The sequence below is a fragment of the Lissotriton helveticus genome, chromosome 12 (assembly GCF_964261635.1).
Source record: "Lissotriton helveticus chromosome 12, aLisHel1.1, whole genome shotgun sequence".
NCBI lineage: Eukaryota > Metazoa > Chordata > Amphibia > Caudata > Salamandridae > Lissotriton > Lissotriton helveticus.
In genome coordinates, this window is record NC_136073.1 from 281,443,517 (window position 1) to 281,467,931 (window position 24,415).

General features: G+C 47.2%; 1 protein-coding gene across 3 annotated transcripts in view; it reads right to left on the minus strand.

Moving 5' to 3' along the window:
• Positions 1 to 24,415, minus strand: part of ANKRD27 (ankyrin repeat domain 27) — a 582,242-nt gene that overhangs the window by 19,869 nt on the left and 537,958 nt on the right. For all 3 annotated transcript variants that reach the window (XM_078670366.1, XM_078670365.1, XM_078670368.1), the window contains 2 exons: positions 20,543 to 20,630; positions 14,648 to 14,720 (listed from right to left, as the gene is read on the minus strand). In XM_078670366.1, the coding sequence (XP_078526492.1) occupies positions 14,648 to 14,720; positions 20,543 to 20,630 (161 nt within the window). The remainder of the gene's footprint in view (positions 1 to 14,647; positions 14,721 to 20,542; positions 20,631 to 24,415) is intronic.

The following is a 24,415-nucleotide window of genomic DNA, read 5'->3' on the forward strand; positions in this document are numbered from 1 at the left end:
GAGAGTCCATACCGCCGGGGTTTATTTTCTGTCCTGACGAATGCCTAGGTAAATTGAAACCTCCCGTAAGGCTGAAACATGTTGACTGACTTAATATTTAACTCTGAATTAACCATCCATTACCTTTGGCAATAAAATTCAGACACATAAACCTTTTATCCGTGTCCTAGGGATCATTAATAAAAAAAAATTGTAGATACCCTTTAGACACTTTTTACTTTTAGTTAATCTCACAACACGCCCACTTCACACAACCAGCTCCGCAGTCTTCTGGCGTCGCAGCACACCAAAGAGGCACTCGGCCTCTTTGGTGGGGCCCAATGATGAAGCATGACACTGACTAGGTCGGTGTGTGAGGGCTTTCTTCTCCACCCAAATAGGGTATGAGTTCCACTAGTTGTTTCGCTCCATCTATGTGGCTTTTTTGATATCTCAACCTCTCTTCTTTTGTTTATTTGCATAACACCTGGGATCAAGAGAGTGTTCCTGTTTTTCCCTGTCTCTCCCATTGTTACTTTGTTGCACAACTTTCCTCTGTGGTCCATATAATGACTGGCTGCACTACAGATGTCCAGCCAGTGTAATCGCTCTTCCTTCTTGGTGGAGTGAGGTGAAAGGTAAGACGTAGGAAGGCTAATTGACTGTCCCAAATGAAAAAATAGGTAACGGCCTGTAGAAGGAGAGGCCCTTTATTCTTAAGGACCCATTTGTCCAGGAAGAAGCATGTGAGAGGCGTGTAAGTTGATTTATAATTTGCTGAAGTAAGAAAAGATAATTCACTATTAAGGGACTTACTCTCCCACCTAAAGCTCCTTACACCTTGGAGAAGACTGCATAGTGTCCACCTTTGCCAGGTAGTGGACAGTGTTTTTTCTTCCTAAAGGTTCAGTTTGATGGACACTGTCAAAGGCTTCAAACTGCTTGTGTGTGATTTTTAAGAACCCCTCACAAGCCACATCTAGTCCTCTCTCAGAGGAGAATGCGCTAAAGGGATTGGTCTCTTGGGGTCATGTGCTGTTAGTTTTGTTTACCAGTGTTTCTCAGGAATGTAGTTGTGAAAGTATTATGTTACTTACCCTGTAAGCATCTGTTCTTAGCATGTAGTGCTGTAGATTCACATGCTTTCCATTCTACTTTCACGAGGTGAAGTGACTCCTCCTCTTGGTGATAAAGCGCATAGGCATCAACTCCATTGTTTCCCGCAGGTAGGTGAGAATGGAATATAAGTAAGTGTCAGTAAAGAGATGTCAATGTGTATGCAAAGGAACTGCAATTGCCACAGGTGCTATGGGAGGAGGGTGGGTGCATGTGAATCTACAGCACTACATGCCAAGAACAGATGCTTACAGGGTAACCTGATCTGTTCCAAGGCACATATGGCTGTAGATATACATGCTTTGCATAGACTGTAAAGCAGTGCCCTACAAAAAGTAAAGTAAAGTAAAGTAAAGTCCACATTTGTAAAGCGCACAATCACCCGTAAGGGTCTCTAGGCGCTGGGGGGCCGTCGGGAAGATTAAGCGAGCTATTGCCCAGAGTCACATGGTGCTGGGCTAACCTGCCGCCGGAGCCGGGGATCGAACCGTGGTCCCCAGATTCCAGCGTCAGTCGCCCTGGCCGCGGCGCCACACCTCTTCCACAAAAGCGATGGCTAACCCGTGGGCAATACAGTTACTTGGAAAAGTGTACACAGCACTGCCTGACCTACATCAGCTTGTTGGCGTGCTAGCACAGCCACACAATAATGCTTAGTGAAAGTGTGTGGTGTGGACCATGTAGCTGTATACATATTTCAACTAGTAGTATATTGGCCAGAAAAGTCATGGAAGCCACTATTTTGCAAGTAGAGTGTTCTGTAGGGGGCGTCTGTAAAGTCCTTTGGCGTAACATGTTTGAATGTATTTAATTATACACCATGCAATGCTTGATTTGGATATGGGCTTTCCTTTGTGAGGGGGCGAAAAAAGCAACAAAGAGTTTTTTAGTTTTATGAAAGTCTTTAGTTCTGTTGATTTAATATATCAGAGCTCTTTTTACATCTAATGTATGAAGAGTCCTTTCCACAACCTAGTCTGGTTGAGGAAAGAATACAGGTAGCTCAACTTATTGGTTAAGGTGGAAAGGGAAGACCAAGAAATTTTGGGTTGGTGCGAAGAACCACCCTATCCTATCTTCTTCTAGGGTAGTGCCTGGAGCTCACTGACATGTCTGAGTGAAATGATGGCAATTAAAAAAGGGACCTTCCAAGATAGAAACTGGAGGGAAAAATTATGTTGTGGTTAAAATTGTGAACCCATAGGTCTTGTGGAAACAATGTTACGATTCAAGGTAGGTGCAGGTGGAACTCGAGGTGGGATCCCTCTCTTAAGGCCTTCCATAAAAGCTTTGATGACTGGTACTTTAAATAAAGATAAGTGTTGCCTATTTCGGAGATAGGCGGCCACTGCAGTCAGATGTAATCGTATGGAAGTGAACACAAAGCCAGAAAGTTGTAGATGTACAAGGTAACAAACAATGTTTTGTATTGTAGCATTAAATGGACTGATACCTCTATGACAGTAACAGACAAATCTTTTCCATTAAGCTGCACAGCATGCTCTAGTAGAAGGCCTACAAGCTTCTTTGAGAATGGTCATGCATTCTGGTGGGAAATTGAGATAACCAAACTCTATGATCGCAGGAGTCAAATCGCTAGGCTGAATTCCCTGGGATTCGGGTGCCTGATTTCTCCATGGTTCTGAGTCAGAAGGTCAGTGTTAAGAGGAAGCTTATCGTGGGGAACTACTGACAGTTTGAGTAGTTATGTGAACCAGGGCTGTCGGGCCCATGTGAGAGCTACTAGTATGAGTGTGAGGGATGTTTGCCTGAGCTTCCAAACCAGAAGAGGACGAGGCAGAAAAGCGTAAACAAATATACCTGACCAATTCATCCATAGAGCATTGACCTTGGATAGTGGATGTGGGAAACTGGAGGCGGAGTCTGGGCATTTTGTGCTGTCTGTGGTTACAAACAGATCTGTGTATGGAAACCCCCCCTTGTGGAAGTAAAGGAGGAGGACTTTGGAGTGGAGTTCCCACTCGTGGGCTTGTTATTGCATCCTGTTGAGGAAGTCACCAAAATCGTCTGTTACCAAGAGGTGTTCTGCTAACAGGTGAATGTTGTGATGTAGAGGCTAACACCAAATGGTCTGACATAGGCGTGATAACTGTAGAGAATGTGTCTCCTCCACTAATTTTTGTACATATTTATCATATTGTCCATCTGGACTAAGACATCTTTGACGGTCAGGTGAGGTAGGAACACTTTATACTAGGTGAACAGCTTGAAGCTCTAGGTAGTTAATGTGGAGACTCTGGTGTGTAGTGTCCCAGAGACCCTGGACTAAGACTGTGTAAGTGAGCCCCACAGCCTGCCAGTGATGCATCAGACGTCAGGATGATGTGGGGAACAGGGTTGAGGAAAGGCTGCCCTTTTAATAGGTTTCTGTTCCACCACTGCACAGATTGATGAGTGTGGCTATCAACACCAGATTATCTAATTGACCCTGTGACTGAGACCACTGTTGTGCTAGACATTACTGAAGTGGACATGTGTAGCCGTGCATGTGGCACTCTGGCTGTGAGAGGCTGGCCTGGTATATGATGTACACTTATGTAAGTGGACACCCTGCACCAGTCCAGACAACCCTTATGGTGATTTAGAAGGTCTTAGACAACCTTAGAAATCTCTCTAAGTGGTAGCTGTGGAGAGCAGCCTTCTAGCTTAGTCCAGAAGGAATGTAAAGCAGCTTGTTTTTACCAGAATGCAATCTTATAGCTATTAAGTGAAAAAGAACCACACACTGTATTTATAAAAATATGTATGATCTAATACTCAATAACACATTCATATACCTCCTACCCGGAGATATACACAATGCACACAATACTTTGCATAGAAATTACGTAAATAGCACAGAATACACAGTGGACCCCAGGGGCTGACCAAACCATATACTAAGAAAGTGGTTTAAGAATACAACTCGTATCAAGACAATTTCCAGAGGACGTAGAATTGCCAGGGACCAAAGGAACCACCCAAGGTGAGAGACTAGGAGCCCCACGGAGATAGTGTGCAGTGTTGTGTAAGTCGTGGGTGCAATTAAAAAAATTAAGGACCCTTCCCAGTGGACCCTAAAGAAACCAGTGGAAGACAGATGGTTGGAGAGCCACCCCACCCATGGATACCCTATGACCCATTTTACCTACACCAGGGAAGCCAGGTGCATAGATGTGAAGTGGTGTTGGAAACCGCCGTTGAACCCAATGCAGGTCTTAAGGGAAGTGCCACTGCTGGAGAAGGAGAAAGTGTCCAGTGGAATCTGAAGATGGATTCAAGTTGAAGACTACCTGCAAGCAGAAGGGACAGAGTCTATATCACTCAGGGGTGACCTAGAGACCTGGAAGATGAATGCCCACCGATGTAGGGAGTTGCAGGAGAGTGGACAGAGACCTTGACTCTGTAGCTGAGAGGATAAGGCGACGAAGACCAGGAGCCATGCACAAGCTGTCCGAAGTCGAATGTCGACAGTTGAGGGGTCAGTGTCCGCCGGGAGCACCAACAAGCATTGGCAACTGCAAACAACATGGATGTCGAAGAAGGTGCAATGTCAGGAACAACAAAGTCCAGGGGACTCACCACAAGTAAGGGAGACCGGGCAGATCCGAGCAATCAGGGGAGCCCAAAAGAAACAAAGTTGACCCTCAACAGGATCCACAGGCCGGAGGCACTGGAGTTGCAAGAGGACCTCGAGCAGCTCACCAAAAGATACAGGCCACGGTGCAAACAATGCGGTATGGACAAAGATTCTAGTCACTGGAGATGCTTGAGGTTGTGGCTACTTTGAGCCCGAAGATCTTGGTGGAAGGGAGCCAACAAGCCTTTGCAACAGCAAGTCGACGTGTGGCTCCCATGATGGATACTAGCCTCTAACTTGGTGAGAGGTCAGAGCAGGCTCCGAGAGCTGTGGCGAACCACCACCTGTGTTGCTGAGCCTTTCAGAGTCCGTAGGAGCTCAGGATCAGTAGACCCATCAGCTTAGTTGCAGTGTCTGCAGATGCAGGGAAGTAACTCCTTCACTTCAAGGGAGATTCCTTCAGGTGTCTTGGATGCCCACTGGCCTTGGAAGGTTCCTGTATGGTGCACAGGCACAGGTAATGCAGCAGACTTAAAGGGGGACAAAAGCGATCCCAAAGCTAGGTGAAGTCCAGAGTGCCCAGACGGTAGGAGTTAAAGTGGTATGGGAACGGAATTGTGTCACATAATGAATCGAGGAACCTACACCCAGGTAAGCCCTCAAGTACCCTAAGGAAACGGTTGGGACAATTCAGGGGACCCTCCCAAGAGAGGATTTGAACAGTTGGGAGGATGCTCCCACGTCCCCTGTCCAGTTTCACGCGGGAGCCAACGGCTCCCAGAGATGGTTTGAACTGGACTACGCAAGGAGGCACCAAATGAGCCCCTCATCTAGACTGAGTGGCTCTGGCAAGCGCACCTACCGGGCCCAATACACTAAATCCTGATTGGGTGGTGGTCACACCACCCTGTGACAGGATAGCTATTGTTCGGCCTTCCCCTGCTCGAGCTTGGCTCAGCAGCAGGAGAGCAGAATTGTGTCTCCGGTCGGCAGCAGCCACATTGTCTAGAAGACTGGTATCGGGAGCACCAAGAGCCTAATGGAGGCCTGTTCCAGTGCTTGGAATCATACCTACCATACCGTTTATGGTGTGGAAGGTATGATTCCAACAGGTTTGATAACAAACATTATAGGATTTGCTGCAGCTGATATCGAGATGGTTATCGCGTAATTATGTGGTGCCCCTCTATATGGTATATGGCTGCTTCACTTACAACGTGGGAGAATGGACTCTGTAGGCTGCGGGGGTGTCCTGCTCATGCAGGGGCACCCTCACACTTAGAACCAAGCACCCTGCCTTCAGTATTGATATGGCCTGTTATAGGGGCGACTTATAGCTTTTAAGTGCAGTGACCCTAGATATGGGAAACCTATATCTTTTGTAAGTGGTGTTAGCACCAGATTACACAGGCTGCAATGGCAGGCCTGTAGATGCATTTTGAATGGTCTCCCATGGGTGGCATAATGCATGCTTCAGCCCATGGGGAACCTCTGCCCTATGTACCTTAGTACCATATACTAGGGACTGATAAGGGTAACCCGGTATCCAAGTACTTACCACAACAAATTAAAGGAGAAAGCAGAGAGACTGGGGTGCTGATTAGCAGGATCACAGTCAGACTAGTCAAAAACAGCTTAGCACCAGGCAAAAAGTGGGGGTAATCATAAAAGCTGATCCTACTTTCCTACACTGTTGATGCATGATATCATACCCAATAAGCACTTGATAGTTCTGGCTGTTAGCTGTTGATTAGGCTGGAAATGTGGTGTTAGCGTCTGGACATTTTGGATTCCTGCTGTTTTGGGATAGGCTAATCCCATTTGTGTGTTTATGATAGCCCTTTGATATAGTTGAACCTGTAAAGGCTGAAGAATCGATTTCTGGAAATTGATAGTGAAGCCTTGCTGATGGAGCAGGTGTATGGTAAATTGAGTGCGCTGTTGACACAGAGGAAGAGTGCTGGCTTTGATAAGCCAGTAGTCAAGATATAGGAAGACATGGATGTTTTGTCTGTATAAATCTGCTGCTACAGTGGTAGCATTTGGCAAGGCATTTGGTGAATACTCGAGGTGCAGTAGTCACTCCGAATGGAATGACTTGGAATTAGTAATAATTACCTGCTATCACAAATCTTAGGTATTTGCGATTTGCCGGAATATGAAAGTAGGCGTCCTTTAAGTTCAGGACTGATAGAAAGTCGCCTTGAGTAGAAGTGGGATCATGTCTTGGAGAGTGACCATATGGAAATGTTTTGACAGAATGTGATGATTTAAGGGCAATTGATCTAATAGTGGCCATAAAGATCTGTTCTTTTTAGGGATTAGGAAGTAGAAGGGGTGACTCCTGACCCCTGATGTTGTAGAGGGACAGATTCTATAGCTCCTTTGAGTAAAAGAGCTTGAACTTCCTGTTTGAGTATTGTTTGGTGTTCCAGGGAGAGCTTGTAAGGGCAAGGTGGAATGTTTGGAGGTGTGCTAATCTCCAGACAATAACAATGTTGGATAATGTTCAAAAACCCACCGCTCTTATGGATATGTTATGGATCGCTAACTGGGGAGAAATTGTTTTAATCTTCCCCGTCAGGTGCGGAATGATCTGGAGAAGGGAGTCACTGCTTTGTGGTGGGTGCAGCACCATGCAGGGAAGTACCTTTGCCTCTAACATTTGAGTTGCTATCCCTGTAGTAGCTTTGGGGAGAGGAGTGGTGACTCTGGCCCCGTGGTACAAGGAAGAGGCATCGGAAGATGTTTTTAAGCCCGCCCTATAGGAGGAGCAGCAAAAGGAGGCATGTGGACTTGGTGTTTGTAATGTACCCATGGACTTTGCGACTTTTATGTTCTTTTTCATTTTCTAAAGAGCCTGGCCAACCTTTGGGTTAAAAAGGTGTTCTATTTCAAAGGGAACATTTAATAGGCTCTGTTGGAACTCTGGCTTAAAGCCAGCTATGCGCAGCCAGGCATGGCGGCACAACAAACCACTTGTGTTACTGCTCGTAGCAGCAATGACTGTGGAGTCTAGGGCACACCTAATGGACGTGTTAAAGAAAAGCTTGCCCTCAGCTACAAGCTACTGCCCTCCATTTACGTCCCAATGGGCTTGATCATATCTAGCCAATTACCCCATGGTATTAGCAATACCCCGGCAACTGGCAGACTGCGCTGCTACTCTCTTGTCAGAGGCATCATAAGCTTACTCTCCTTATCAGGAAGTGGACCATCACTCGCAGCACGATGATTAGCTTTCTTACGGGCATTTGAGACAACCAGGGAGTCAGGTGGAATTTGCCCTCTGATATAAATAAGGTCAGACCATGATGCTTTATATTTTCCTGGGAATGATGATACAGGCTCGCGCAGGATCTTTAAAAATATTGTCTGTATGTCGTAGCATACCCTTGAGCATAGGGAGATATTGTATTGCCTTATCTGTTGTGGAAAGGGTTTCTAAGAGAAAATCCTCCTCTACAGGCTCCTTATGGAGTGGTACCTGATGATAAGCTGCAGCCCTGCCAATATGCTCCTGATAAGAGGTGGTGTCATCAGGAGATGGCGTACCAGGGATCAAGTCAGGATCAGTGCCTCCTTGAGGGTCAATGTTGTAGTCCGGCCAAGGATCAGGGGGCTGTGGTGCATCGACTATCATCACCTGTCCCATGCCCATCCATGAATGAATGAATGAGGGGACCCCTGAGAAGTGATGTTTAATTAATCACTCTGAGAGGTGGTGGGTAAGGTGAACGTGGTGGAGATGGGTGAGTAATGGGTGGTGGTGGAGAAGATGGTGTAGGAGGGTGCAAGGGACTGGTGGCCTTGTCAGTCTTCTTGGTTGGCATCGGCAGATCAATGGCCTCTCTGAAGGAGAGTTGAAGCTTAGAGTGGGTGGCGCAGAAACCAGTCTTGGCCAGAATGCACCCAGTGTAAGGCTGTATTTGCTTCTGGCGGAAAAAGAGTTTCCCCTGTATTTTGTGGATAATCAGTTCCACTGGAGTACCAGGGTCAGATATCTGTGCCCATCTCAAAATCTTTGGAGTGGAGATGGATTTTTTGTTTTGGTGCTGAAGTGGTCGGTGCTGAAGATGGGGCTGGTTGGCTGGGTACCAAATGGTCGGCTTTGGCTTAAGTTTCGGTGCCGAGAACGAGGGCGGGGCATCCAAATCAGATTTTCCGGGAAGACCAAGGCCTGCTGGCAGTGGTGGCCTGGGAGCCTTATGTCTGGTCGGAGTCTGATGTTTTTCGGGTGGCAGGATGGGGACTTCAGTACTCACAGTACGGTGACCCGGTGGAAGGTCTGGCAACTAGAGGTCTATTTCTAATTTGGAGTCAGAACCTTCAATGGAAAAAGCCTTTGCTGCAAAGGCCTCATGGAGTGCCTCCTCCTTGACATCCTAGTGTCCGAATATGAATGCATTTCATCTCCTGCAATGTGCCCTTTGGTCTCGTAGAGTTTTCTTCGATCCAAAAATCGGCAGGCCTCGCAATCCTCTTCCCTGTGTTCTGGAGACAAACCAGTTGCAGACCTGGAGCAGGTCGGTCCGCGGGTACCTGGCATGGCACCTCGGGCAGAAATGGAAAGGAATCTGTTTCATCCGCAGGGCAATCTATGGTGAAGCCAAAGGGGATATAAAGATAGGTCCAGAAGGTGAGGCCCAAAGAACCACTGTTTGAGAGCATCGATCCGATGACCAATAGTTTTCTGATTTCAAAATTCAAAGGTGGGAACACGTTCGATAATACCGGCGAGGGTACGGGTGAATCTCAAACCGAAAGGAGTCCGAAATGGTCTTGACCTGGAGCAGAAGCATAAACGTCCGAACCAAACGGCAGAAAACAAACAAACAATGGAGTCGATGTCCATGCACATTATTACCAAGAGGAGGAGTCACTTTACCTCGTGACTCGAAAGACTTCTGTGATTAAAAATAACTTGCACACATCTAATCACATCTAATGCTTTTAAACTGATGTTTTTCTAGTAAACGATGTAAACGTATAGTCCTCTCCTCTAGTCCCGACACCTCACATCCCTGAAGACTGGGTGTCTATTTTTCAATAACAGTGCCAGTTTTCTGGTCACATAGTAGTTCACAAGTGAAGACCTCTGGAGCGGTTTATATATGTAGGTGTGGGTGAGTTGCTGCACCAAGGAATGCTTAGTTCTTTTGTTAATAAATCTGCACGCAAATCATATTCCAGAAGATCACATTGTAAGTCTAATTTCTTCAAAAAACTATGGAGAAGCTAGTAAAGCGAACAGAGGTCAAGCACAATGTTTGGAGTGTTTGAGTGAATGTAGAAGATTACATACTTTCATGATAGTTAATATGGTTTCTTGATCCACACACCAAGCTGCAACATTGTAGAATTAGAACTGATCAAAAGAATATAAAAACTGACCTTTTTAGTAATACATAACACTAGCGGATCTACTTGCCCGCTGATGCTTAGTAAACCTTCTTACATGACTAAGGGGGTTTAAAGACTAAGGGCCTGATTTAGATCTCGGTGGACGGGTTACTCAGTTACAACGGTGAAGGATATCCTGTCCACCGAAATATCAATCCTGTAGTCGATAGGCTCCACGTGGCATCGTCGTCCGAGCCAGAAGTGACGCCTGCATCACCTATATAGGCACCACCTCGGCGCGTTGACTTTAGTTACTTTTCACGACTTTCCAAGTCAGCAGCGCAAAGCCATGAAATGCAATGACACTGGTGTGTGCAAAGCAGGACCATGAAAGGGATTTCCCCAAACCCTGAAATCTGTCTGCAGAGCAGGGAGGATGGGTGGGTCGGTAAGGAATCTGCACCTAGATATTGTCTCTACCAGCTTATGTGTTACGAAAGGGAAGTTACTTGTTCATCTGATAGAGACATCTCGCTGCACATTCCTTACTTTTGAATAGATACCCAAGCAATACCATCCCTGGTGCGGACAAATTCTAAACCAGAAAGTCCTGCAGGACTGAACTGGTATAATGCCCATCCCTGCCGCCTTGCCTGGCAGTTCGGGCTGGACTGGACCCATTGGGCGCAGACTGATTTGCATATGTATGGGTCCAAACTAGAATGGCTTGGTGAGTAAAAAAATGATGGATTATGGCTCAGATTTCTGTACTGGGGTGAATGTATGACATTGTTCTGCATTCTGTCCATCAATTGTTCTTTTTGGACCGGACTGTCCGTGTAGGAAGGTTTGGAGAATGAGTGCAGGGACACCCATGTGGCTGCCTGGCAGATGTCCAGGAATGGGACCCACAGGGGTGACAGCTTAATATAGAGAACGGCCCAGTACGAAATGGTTAGTTTCTGCACTGCCCAACCTTTCTTTGCTCCAAAATACCCCATGAAGAGTTGGTCGCCCACCTGGAACACACTTGTGTGATCAAGATCGAACAACACTCTTTTTGGTCCAGACGGTGGAGTCACTTCTCTTCTTTTGAGGGATGCTGAGGAGCGTAGAAAGTGGGCAAGGTGACGGATTGGCCCACATGGAATGGTGTTACCACTTTCGGAAAGCGAAGCACCTGTTTATCTGGAAAAATAGACAGGAATGGTTGGATGATAAAGCGTCCGGCTCACTTACCCTCCGGGCAGATGTTATTGCCACACGAAAGACGGTTTTGATGGTGAGCAGTTGGAGGGGACAATCATGAAGAGGCTTGAAAGGAGCCCCCATTAAGAAAGTGAGAACTAATTAAGATCCCACTGAGGCATAATGAAAAGAGAAGGAGGGAACATATATACAAGTCCTTTAAGAAACACATTTACAATGGAGAACTTAAATAAACAGGGTTGGTCAGACAGCCGCAAAAATGCAGACAATGCAATGCAAGGCTGTTTAAAGTAAATATCTTCTTCGCCAAGCTAACCAGCCTCTTGGATTCCCTGTCCAGGGGTGGAGGAGGGAATGCACCATGGGATGCAATTGCTTGGGCCCCCAAGCTCTCAGGGGTGGAGTGTTGGGTAAGAAAGAACAGGTCCCCAAGTGGCAGTGGGCAATTGTCTTGTTTACAGGAGCCCCTGTGCTGGCCTTGGGCCAGGTTCCCAGTAGGACATTCTGTTAGTGCTTCATTAAAAGGGAGCAGGGGTTCGGAAGCGGCTCCCGGTTGTAGCACTTACATCAAGTTGTTAGTCTTGACTGCCACAGAGGGCAACTTCAGATTCAGGACCTCAGCTGCCTTCTTCACCACGATGGAATATGATGCTCCCTCCTCCGCAGCCACGATAGGGGAGAAAGCAAATCAGTGTCTGGGGACGTGTCTGGAACACTGGCATCACAGAGTTCCTCACAACAGTCCATATCCTGACCTTCTCACCGGTATTGTAAATGGTTCAATGACCCCCTCCCATTCTTCCCCCAGGCTTAACTCTTCAGAATAGGGCTCATATTCAGACCTAGGACACAGGGATCCTGCTGGCACAGACGTCGGTAGACATGGCTCTGGCTCCATGTTGTATGGTATCAGAATACGGCTGGTGTCGCTTGTGGCTGCCGGGAGCATTGGCGCCTGGGCCCGCGCCAGGTAAGATCACACAGGCACGATCGGCGCCGGTCCGATGGGGGCCCATCGGAGCCGAGGCCAGAGCTGCAGCTGCGGAATCAGATGGGACCTCCTTCTGACCCAGCGGGCCCAAAGGCATGCCGGAGGGATCACACTGATCAAATACGCAGGGCAAGGCCTTGTAAAATTCTTATACTTGAAATGGGGTTGTTTCAGCTCCTGGAAAAGCTGGGAGGCTCAGAGTCCGGACTGGGTGAGTGAGGGTAGGACAACCGCCGACCAGATTCCGACAGAACTGACACTACACCAGCCGGTACTGATGCCGTGCATCCTTGACCCTAATGGGGTTGTTTTTAGATCTACAGGTACCACTTTTTAGGGTGTTGTAAGGGTGGTCATTGCCTCACTTCACCTAGTTGTTGACTTACACCAAAAAGTGTAGGTGGATCCTATTTGGTCCTGAAGAATTGACATCTAATAGATAAAAGGGCAAGAAACATGTTGACCTTTTTCACAAGTGCATAAACTTCACATCCTTAAGAGTAGAGATATGCGCCCTTCTACTTTTAATTAGGGTGGGGGCCACCTTTCATTAAAATTATTCTGAGTGGACCGCCTTCCTTATTTTAATCACATCCCTACACATCACTATCACCTACACTGACCTAGGGCCCTCACACACACGTCACCCAACGGCATAAGGAATAAAGATCTCCGCCAAGAAGGCCCCATCTCGGGTGCCGATCGGATATTGCAACGCCGACCCGATAAGGGGCAGACCCGATGATGAAGCAAGACACCTAGCTGGCTGGGTGTGTGAGGTTCTTTTTCCGCAAGGAGATGATTCTTCTCCTGACTTTTCGACTCTAAACCACTATGTGGAGCCCATGATCACACCAACCACCTGCTTTAGATGTTAGGAACTGCATACCACTATTGTAGAGGCTCAAAGTCTGCTCTGATGATTCTGAAGAACCATGCCTTGAATTTTGATGCTCCTTAGTTGCCTCAGCTGACAGGCGAGGGGAAGCACGCTTCGACCTCTTATGCTTCTTCCCCGAATGTCCCAATGACCTGGAATGGGAGGAAGATGACTTGGGGCTTCTGGAGCGGTCCTGCGACCTCCCTCTAGATCGGGACAGAGATCTCCACGACGTTCCCTGCCTGGCCGTTAGCAGCTTCAGGGAACCACTCCCTCAAAGCTTTCGGTGCCATGGCTCGGCAGTCCGAGCACAACTTGGAGTCGTGGATGCGCTCGAGACACCACAGACACACATGGTGTTGGTCTGTAACCAACATGGCACAATGGTAGGTGCCACATGGTTTAAACCCTGTCTTTTTCGAAGACATCCTTAATAAAACCAGATGAAAGAATTCCTAAAAAATAACGTGACATAACGTCAAAATAATTCTTTCAAAAACTGACAGAGGAAGGGGGAGCTCTTTCTCTGGAGCAGCGCTAATGGGCGCATAAAGAAAAGAAAGACGTCAGCGCACAGAGGTGACGCCTATAGAGGTGACGGGTTGTCACTTCCGGTGCAGACATTGCTGCCGCCTGGTGCTGATCAACTCCAGCTATTGGCGCTTTGGGGTACTGCTCAAGCAAAAATCTTCCGGATCCAGTCTGAAACCTCGGAAATTCAAAGGTAAGGAATCTGTGGCTAGATCTCTCTATCAGATAGACTTTACATCACATCCGAAACATTTCCATCCTAAGCGCTACCTTTTCTCATCCTGCTTTTCACTGCCTGCTCTACTTCACTCTGTCCATATTTTAATTGTCTTCAGAACACAAATATCTAGGAGTATGGTATATATACTTATTTTTTAAAATATTTTCTTCTGTTGAGTGCTGAGAAACCTACACGAAGGAGGAGATAAAGCTGGCACAAGGGATGGGATGGGAGAGGAGGCAGATAAAGTGAGGTAGAGTTGAAGGGAGAGAGATCAGTTGACAGATGATGCTAATGGAGAACGGGGCCCGGCTGCTAGAGAGCTTTAAGGTAACTGACAGACAGAGGTTAGGGCATAAAGAGACAAGAGAAGAAAACCAGAAAGTAGGTATTTTGTGCGTGCCATTGTTTTATCTGCTGTTTCAGGTTCTCCATAGGTCCCTTTCAGACAAGAAGCAGTGCCAGCAGTAGAATGAAACTAAGGTGCTATAACATGCAGTCAATGTCCAAGCATTTGGGTCTGAACCAGGAAGTGCAGCAATAAACAAAAGTGGATTATATGTGTTAAAGTATAATTTTACTTTACTCTTCAGCAGCCATATTCATTAGCATTTTTGAGTAAAAAAACCCCAAACTATCTATATTACCTGTAATAAGGAAAAAAAAAACTGTATTGGATTTGCATTTCAGTTTAAATAATGAAACTCAAAATCACGGAGATAATTTTGCATTAACACCATGGAATGCAGATTAATCAGTAAGTTAACTAAAGCAATAAAGAAACATAAAATATCCGACCTGATGCACTGTCTGGTCATCAAAATTGGGAATGCTTTTGTCTCTTGTTATCGTTGTCCGCAAACTCTCTGTTCTATTCATGAAATAACAATGAAGAATAAGACACAAATACATAGCCGGATGTAGAGGCATACATGAATGAATACTCAAAGTTTCATCCTGTTTAACTCCTTGAAAACTAAAATTAGCCTTAATTTTGCATATTCTACCCTGAACACACTGCCCACCCTCACTTTTTAAAAAAGCTTATCCTATCTTCTAGCATTCGACTGGGGTCATGTACATTTAACACAGCCAGGGGACCATATTTTGGAAGCTCAATATCTACAAAATGCACGTCCACCTCTAATTACAAACTAATACAATGCTCAAACACTTGGCCGGTGAGCAGCCCAGACTACTATAACACTATTGAACTACACTCGCCCACCTCCACCGTTGAAGAAGTCTATAACTTTGCCTCATGTGTCAATTTTAGTGTCCCACATAAACATCCTACCTCATTAGAGACACCAAGTTGGTTGGCTGACTGCTAATCTAAGAGCAGTATGCAATTCTACAACCTATTATTCAAAGCTATCTTTCTGCCAACATTACACATTTGGCCAAAGGCCTTGATACTAGGAGTGGGCATACAGCTCATAATTTGCTGTAGCGTAATTACAGCAAAATTATGCTGAATTATGCAAGGAGCTTTACCCTGCATCTAGTGCTATCTTCGTAGTGCAAAATGCACTTGTGTCCAAAATGGACACGAGGATGCATTTTGCACTAAGAGAATACTGTGAAATGCAACAGAGCAGAAGCAGTCAGAAGCCGCTTGTGCTCTGTTCTTGTGCTCTTGTGATAGGCATTTCCCCCTAAACCACTCCAAATGATACTAGCGGGAAGTAATCTTGGGTTCTATAACCTCATCTATCATACTGTTGTCACCTATCAACGTTTGTGACTGCTAAATACAGTGTTTGTGTTCAAAATGCTGGATATCCATCATATCCAGACAATTAACAAGCATTGGCAAAGCCAATTGGTCTCGCCTATGCAAGAGCTATTGGCTTTGCCACTGTGTTTTAGCCATGTTGTACACCAGTGCGGCTGCTGTTCAGCATGGCTAAAAGTTAGTGACATAGAGAAGAGTGGTGTGGAGTGTCGTAGAGTGGAATGGCGAAGAGTGGAGTAGAGTGTCAGAGCAGAGTGGCACGGAATGTTGTGTATTGGAGTGGAGTCACGTGGCGTACAGTGGAGTAGAGTAAACTGGTGTAGAGTGCATTGGCATAGAGAGTTGCAGTGTAAAGTGATATATAGAGTGCAGAGGTGTAGAGTGCAGCACCATAGAATACAGTGTCGTGCAATGCACATTATAGAATGCAGTGGCATAGCTTAGAGCGCTGCATAGTATAGTGCAGTGGCATACAGTGCAGTTGTGCAGAGTGGAGTGTCAGACCGCAGTGGGGTAGAGTGGAGCAGAGTGGGGCAGAGTTTAGTGCTGTAGAGTGCAGTGGCGTAGAGTGAAGTGGCGTAGAGTGAAGTACTGCAGACTGAAGTGGGGTAGAATGGAGTGATGCACAGCAGAGTTGTGTAGAGTGAAGTGATGCAGAGCAGAGTGGTGTAGAGTGTAGTGGCACAGAATGTAGCCGAGTAGTGTTGTGTAGAGTTCAGTGGCATAGAGTGCCATGCTGCAGAGTATAGTGCCATTGTGTGCAGTGACATAGTGCAGTGGGGTTCTGCAGAGTGAAGTGGCATACAGTGGAGTGATGCAGAGTAGAGTGGCAAAGAATGTAGTTCTGCAGAGTATAGTGGTGTAGAGTGCAGTGTTGCAGAGTAGAGTGCCGTAGAGTGCAGAGGCATACAGTGCAGTGACGTAGAGTGGAGTACTGCAGAGTGAAGTGGCGCAGAGTGGAGTAATTCAGAGTAGAGAGGCGTGGTGTGCAGTATTGCAGAGTGGAGTGCCATGTGGCATAGCGTTCTGTAGAATGCAATGGCATGGGGTTAACAGTCGTGTAGAGTGCATTGGCTTAGAGAGCTGCAGAGTATATTGGCGTAGAGTGCAGCAGCATAGATCAGTAGCGTACAATGCAAAGTCATAGAATACAATGGCGTGGATTCGAGTGGTGCATAGTAGATTGCAGTGGCATAGAGTGCAGTGGTGTAGAGTGGCATAGAATGCAGTGGTGTAGAGTGGCATAGATTGCAGTGGCGTAGAGTGGTGCAGAGTAGAGTATAGTGGTGTAGAGTGGAGTGCTGCAAAGTGCAGTGGCGTAGAGTGCAAGATAGAGTGGTGTAGAGTATAGGGGTGGAGAGTGCAGTATTGCAGAGTAGAGTGTCGTAGAGTTTAATGGCCGTTATACCTTTCATTCTTAGGGTGGTCTTTTTGCTGTATCTTTTTGTTAGCCTTAAGACTCGGAGCAATTTATCACTGCTGATCAATGCTAAAGTGCATGTGCCTTTCCTATAAACATGGTAACATTTGTGTATATACAATTGACATATTTAGTTTACTTATAAATCCCTTGCAAAGTGGTATACCATATACCCAGGGCCTGTAACTTAAATGCTACTAGTGGGCCTGTAGCATACTTTTTGCCACCAACACAAGTAGCCTTTCAAACTGGTCTCAGGCCTGCCCCTGCAAGGCCTGTTTGCGCAGTTTACTGCCACTTTGACTTGTCACTTAAAAATCTTTGCCACGCCTTAATCTCCCCTTTTATTACGCATAAGTCACCCCTAAGGCAGGCCCTAGGTAGCCCAAAGGATAGGGTGCTGCGTAAGTAAAAGGTAGGTCATGTACTTTTAAGTTCTGCATGTCCTGGTAGTGATAAAATACTCAAATGTGTTTTTCAGTGGTGTGAGGCCTACTCCTCTCACAGGCTAACATTGGGAATTCCTTAATACACTTTTAAGTAAGTTAGGTGTGTCTGAGCACTCATCTGCATTCTAATGGCCCTTCCTGGACAGAACAGGAGGGAGGAGCTAACCCTTGCAAATGAATAGCTAGTGTCCTGTCCCCACAAAAAGGGCTAAGTATCCCCTGCTGACAGTCTGGAGCCAGGACTGGGAAGAAAGGACTTTGTGTACTTCACAGACGCTTCTTTGAAGCCACCCCACTTCAAAGGCACAACTGTGTAGAAGTACTGGGGCTTTGACCCCACCAAATTAGACACTTCTTGAACTAAAACTGGACCCTTCAGAAGAACTGTTGTGCCGAATCAAAGACTGACACTCTGCTGTACTGCTGACCTAGAAGGTTTGTTTTTCTGCTGTGCTGCTCTACTGCCTGCTGCTCTCTGACCCTGGAGAAGAGAGCTCGACTTTGCCCTACAAATGAAGTAATCTCCAAGGGCATATTTGCTTGCCCACTGTTGCTTGAGGATCAGGGCTAACAAGGCCTTTACCCCTGCTCCTGGTTCACTGGAAGTGGACCCAGATGCTTGCACCAGAGAAATCAACACATCTGCAGTCTGCATGTAGCAGAAAAGGTGCATCGATCCTGTTGCAGGTATAGAACGGGCGTATCACACTCGGAACTATCACATTGTGTCCAGAACCACAGCTTTGGAACCCAGGCATCGCCGCCACTGCATGAAGATGATAGACGCATTGCCCCTCCAGCGTGGATTAGCCCAGCGTTGTTTCTTCGGAACCACAGCACTTGGAACTGGCGCTTCGCTCAACAGACAACGCATTGCTGAAATGCGTGAGGAAAATCGATGCATCACCTGAACTGCGGGCCAGACATCGACGTAATGCTACTCTGCACCCCGCATCTCGCTGTTGCAACCAAATCAAGGTACTCGGTTTATGGGTCCAACGTGGCTCTTTTCCCCGCGTGTGCTCCTTTGCAGTCGGCCTGAACTGTTGACTTTTCTCTGGTCCAGTGCAGCCAGGAAACCCCCATAGGCACCTCTTACTGCTCCTAAGCGCTAAAACTCATTTTATTCTTTAAAAATTCATAACTCAACTTCTACTTATTGGGTTTTTGTTGATTTGGTCTTGAATTATTGATAAAATGATTGTCTAGTTCTCTAAACCTATGTGGAGTCTTTTTGTGGTGTTTTCATTGTGTTACTGTGTGTGTCCGTTGCACAAATACTTTACACATTCCCTCTTTGGATAAGCCTGACTGCTCTGTTCCAAGCTACCCGAGGGTGAGTACAGGTTATCTTTTGGTGTGTATCAGACTTACCCTGACTAGAGTGGTGGTTCCCCACTTGGACAGGGTGCACACCTCTGCCAACTAGAGACCCCATTTTGAACAGTGGGGTAGAGTGCAATGTTGCAGAGTAGAGGGTTGTAGTGCGCAGAGTTGTGATGACAGCAGTGGCATAGAGTGCAGTGGTGCAGAGTAGATTGTTTCAGAGTGAAGTGGTGCAGAGTAAAGTGGAGTGGCGTAGAGTGGAGCAGAGTAGAGTGAGGTGGTGTAGAGTAGAGTGGTGCAGGATAGAGTGCAGTGGTTGAGAGCAAAGTGGCGTAGAGTAATGGCACAAAGTGATGTAGAGGGCAGTGGCATAGAGTGCAGTTGCACAGAGTAGATTAGAGTGGCGTACCGTGGATTGGCATATAGTACAGGGGTGTGGAGTGGTAAAGAGTAGAGTGTATTGTCATAGAGTGCAGTGGTGTAGACTGAACGGAGTGGCCTAGACTGGAGCAGTGTAGAACGGAGTGGCCTAGACAGGAGCTGTGTACAGTGGGGCGGCCTAGACTGGAGCTGTGAACAGTGGAGCGGTCCTAAACTGGAGTGATATAGAATGGAGCGACCTAGACTGGAGTGGTGTAGAGTGGAGTGGCCTAGACTGGAGCTGTGTAAAGTGGAGCAGCCTAGAATGAAGCGGTGTAAAGTGGAGTGGCCTAGACTGGAGCAGTGTAAAGTGGAGCAGCCTAGACTGGAGCAGTTTAGAGTGATGTGGTCTAGACTGGAGCGGTGTAGAGTGCCATGGCCTAGACTGAAGCGGTGTGGAGTACCGTGGCCTAGACTGGAGTGACGAAGAGTGCTGTGGCAAAGAGTAAAGTGTCCTTGATTGCAATGGCATAGAGTAGAGTGGTGTAGAGTAGAGCAGAGAGGCATAGAGTGAAGTTAGCAGACTGACAGTTTCACTGATAAAAGTATACAGCGGTTATATAATGTGTTGAAACGTCATTCCCTAATGTATTGATTTGTTTTGGTCTTTTTAAAATATTAGTTTCTGCCACACTTCAGAATTAGCAAAAAAGGTGTTTCATCTGGGCTTTTCTACTTCTGAAAGATTTGCACAGTTCATTTAAGGACATTTACGTTTTGCTGTGTGCTAGAAAAAAAATAACATCATACAGCCTTCCTCAAGCACTCCCCTAGAGCCAGCATGATTGTCACGTAAATCCTCTCACTTTGAAGTCCCAGAAAGAAAAGTAAACCCCATGCTCCCTCGGAAGCATGACAAACTCTGACATTTGACCTCTGTCTTTGAATGCACCGCAAATGTGACAAGATAGGAAGCAGATTTAAAGGCCTGTTTACTGAAATTAAGCACTGGTGGAAGACTACAGCTACAACTACTCGAGCTGCACAGCCTGAAACAAATCGAGCCGGCAAACAGAAAGCAAGCAAATGTGAGTTACAAACCCACGGTAAACAACGGAACTGGATTCTGAAGGAATCTTTCCAAATGTCCCCCAATATGTTGTTGGCAAACTAGACAGCTGTGCTGTCTAGAAGGCTTAGACCTAAAAATACAGCTTTAGGTTTCATCTGTATGAAATTAACTGCTGGGCATTTTTGTTTTTTGTACTTTTCCCCTAAATGGCATCAGGTCACTGCTTAAATGTGAAACTCGCCACAAGAATAGAAGACTAATAGAAGGAATGCACACAGTCCAACAAAGCTAATGAAATATGAATACCCACACAGGTCACCATACTCACTTGTTAAACCGATTTATCGACTGGACAAGGTGTGCACGCTTCCTGCGCACTTCATCATCTATCATTTTCTGTCTTGGGTTAGAAGATGCTTTGAAAAGAAAGGAAACACTGTCATCTTGAAATTTCTACAGATAAACTACTTATTTATTATGAAATTCTCCTAGTTACCACCAAAATTCTGCTTTGTATTCTTTATAAAAACACATAACATCTTCAGCTGTGCCCCTATACATTTCAAAATAATAACCACTTGTAAAATTGTAAGAGCTGTAACCATCAGGTTCATGCGACCAACATAATTTGTAATGTGGGTGAAAGCAGAACTAATATCCGCTTTTTAGCTCGGGCCTAGAGGCAGCGCGCATGGTCTACTCTGCAAAGCATGCTGTAATCCCATCCAGGGGCATTGAACACGCCCCTGCTTTTTGATTGGTTGCTTGGTCTGCCTTTAAAAATTCTATTGCTTCCATTGGTAAACAGTGTTAATTTGTCCTGCCTTGTGGCTGTTTTGCTACTACCCTGGCGAACGCCCCTGCTACATGGATCCTTTCACTAGTGGCCATATGTTTTCTTTTACTGCACTACTTTTTTTCTGCCCTCCCCTTGCCACTTGTGGGTGAAAGGCGCTGCCTCCAGACCCTGTTCTCTTATTCTCTCTGTGCCTTTCACCAACACCTCATGCTTGCCACTTTGGAGGCATCCGTTATTGTTTAAGATTTTACGCGGCCCTTTATTTATTTATAAACTACGCCACTCTGCACGGAGCAGTGTAACTCCTCCCCTTTTGTTGGTTGCATCCCCTGTAGCTCTCACTACAGAGGGGCTGTGGTTGCTAACCTCCCATCGCGGCTTACGTAGTTCTGCAGCTCATCAGGCTTTTTAGGGCGAATTGGATTCTCTCTTTGGATCCTTTTAACCGCATGCGTGCGGGCGGAATTCCGCCCGTACGCTGAGTTTTTTTAAATCGCATGTTACGTGACGAGCTGGGCTCGTCATGAGCGTGCGAGGAGGCTACCTCATGACGAGCCCAGCTCGTCATCAGCGTCGAAGGGGTTAAGGTAACTATTTGTATATACCCGTGCCAGTGTCTCTACTTTTTTCTTAATCTGCCTCCCTCATGAGGTGTCTACTTGTCATGCTGCAGGGGGCGCAGTCTCAGCTTGTGTCAAATGGCTCTCACGTGTGTACCCTACTCTCTCCCCGCACTTGAGTTGCCCACATTTTATGGAGCGGCATGTACGGCTCCTACGGGGCTGTTATGAGCAGATGCTCTTTGGATACCTGGTGGTAAAGCTCCATGGGCAGTTACAGAATGTGTTGGCAAAGCTGTTGCGATTCAAATATTTGGATTTGAGCTAAGTGTCTACAGAGTTGCGCTCGCCTGGTGCATTTGCCTGTTTGGCTGTCAACAACCTGTTCGTCCGGCATATTCTGGTCTTTAAATATATTTGAAAATTTTGCTTCTGGCATATGTCTGTGGAACGTTTCTCAATGGTGCATATGTATTTGTCAAAGGTCATGCCCATGTGTGTTCATGCTCATCTGTTGTAATTTTGTGTTTTATTGGGCATCTGTCCTGAGTGCTGTTCAATGCCAACATGTTTTCCCGGTCAGTTTCTACACCCCCTCTCCATAAGTAATAGCTGTTTGGGTTTGGATTGGAGTGAGGAAGCAGGAAGAAGCTTGAATTTTTTTAGGAGTTATAAAAACACGGTTAGAGAGCAGAGCTGGGGCGTTGGGGTTTTGACCCTCAACCAGTGGTCGAATTGCATAAGTATGGAAATGGTGATCCTGAGCACGGTGGAAGCAGGATAAGATACGCAATTGGTCTTTCACCTACATGTACTTGAGTGTAAACTATAATGCACACCCTTTAAATAAAATCATTTATGTACATTTAATTGTTATATGGGAGATGCATTTTTCTGGCAGGGAAGGTCAGTGGGGTTAATGCAATCACTTCAGATGTGTGTATAACTATATAGGCGGAGGACTGGGGCCCTTGCAGAGGCCGGACCTCTCTGCTGGGCCCATCTCAGGCAAGATGTCTACAACCTGGCTTGATTCCCCCTCTGCACAGGCGAATCAAGGAGGGAAAGTCCAGGGGTCAGCCCACTGTAGACTCAGTGTCAGGGCAGGCGTAGGTGTCACTTAGGCTCACGGTAGGGCTCTGTAGGGCGCAGATGTCAGACCCCGGGCAGCACGGATTTAGGGCTTTGGTGCCGCCCGGACTGCAGTGGATAACTTGGATATGGGGATACAGGGCCTGGCTGAGTGTTAGGGCGCCTAGGGAGGGGGGGGGGTGAGGGGGGGACAGGGGGCGGAATCAATGGAGGGGCCCTCTCCCAGGACCCCACGCTGCTCGATTGGTGCAGCCGGATCCACCACAACCCCAGTCTTGACCCCAAAGCAGTCGGTGGTGCGTGGGTGGGACTGCGCCGGATGGGCCCAGACTTCTCCCACCGTTACCCCAACACTCACCGGGAGCTGCAAGGTGTCATAGGTACTGCCCGGGATGCTGAAGTCGGGCCCCCCGGACTGGGGACACTTCCGGTGGGCTTCTTGTTCATTTAAGAGGCTGCCTGCAGAGGGGGGGAGCCGACAGTGTCTTCAAGCAGCTTAACTCTTTCTCTGGCGACCGAGATGTCAGCCGAAAAGGCAGTTGTGTGGCAGTGCGGTCCCAGTCACAGCCCCCTTGGCGAAGGGCCGGGGTCCAGCAGTGCTCACAGAAGGCCGCCTTCAGTTTGTGGGGGGGAGGGGGTTGGGGAGGAGCTGATGATGCCTGCAAGGGCTTTGTTTACCCTCTCTCTGCCACCCAAAATGGCGGCCGAAAAACCACTGTGCCGTCCCAGCTACAGCTTCCCCGGTGTCAGGCCCCACAGCGGGCAAGGGACACGGTTGAGGGCCGCATCGACCAAACACCACTTTACAGGTCTTCGGGAGATGAGGGTCAGTCCCGAGCCCCTCCGCTCTCCCCCTTCAATGGCACCTGGAACGTCGGGCCGGCAGGCACTACACCGTGTCCCCGCTCGGTGTCGAATTCCGAAGCGGAGTTGCAAGGCAGCTTCCGATTGAGGCCTCTCCTTAGGGGGGGGCTGTCACGTGGCTAGGTGATCCGGGTCTCCGAGCCGTCGGGTCAGCCGATGATCTCCATGCCGGGCCAGGTCCTCTGATGGAGTAGGCACGTGCCTCGGAAAGTTAGGGCGCTGCAGCGCAGGGATCGGGTACCACCATTTTGGGTGGTGACGCAGGTACTCCGCAGCGATTAGGGATACGCCGCAATGCAGGGATGTTGGGAAGATTTTCCACCGTGGATGAGTGGCACAGGTGGCAGCAAGACGTTGGCTGTGGGTTCAGGTAATGGATGGCTGCCGTGCTTGGGGATCTTGGTGCGGATGACGGAGGGGTCCGGAGCACTCTTAGAGTGCGACTGCCATCTTGACGCACCAAACCACGACCCCCAAGCCTTATCATCTTAGGTGGAGGTTTAGGTTCCAGTGTAATGGTCCCTTCAAAAGTCAGTTTCCTCTCAGATGGAATGGTGACTTGAGCACTAAGTGGTGGCTGTGTGAAAAATGTGGCAGTTTGTGGGTGGATCAAGATCTATGTTTAGCAGGCGTCGATATCCTCTTGAAGACACTGAAGGACGGGTCCTAGCTGGTCCTCCGATGCAGTAGAGAATGGCGCCTTCAGCACTGGGCACATTGGTGATGTAACTGGCTTTTTCTGAGCCGGTTTAGAGGAGGCTGTTGATATTGATGGAATCTTCAGAGCCAAGAACGTCCTCTATGGTGTCTTCAATGCCAGCACCAAAGGTGTTATCGGCGTCAAGAGCTCAGGCTTCTTTGGTGGTTTAGACAGCTGAAGCTGCGT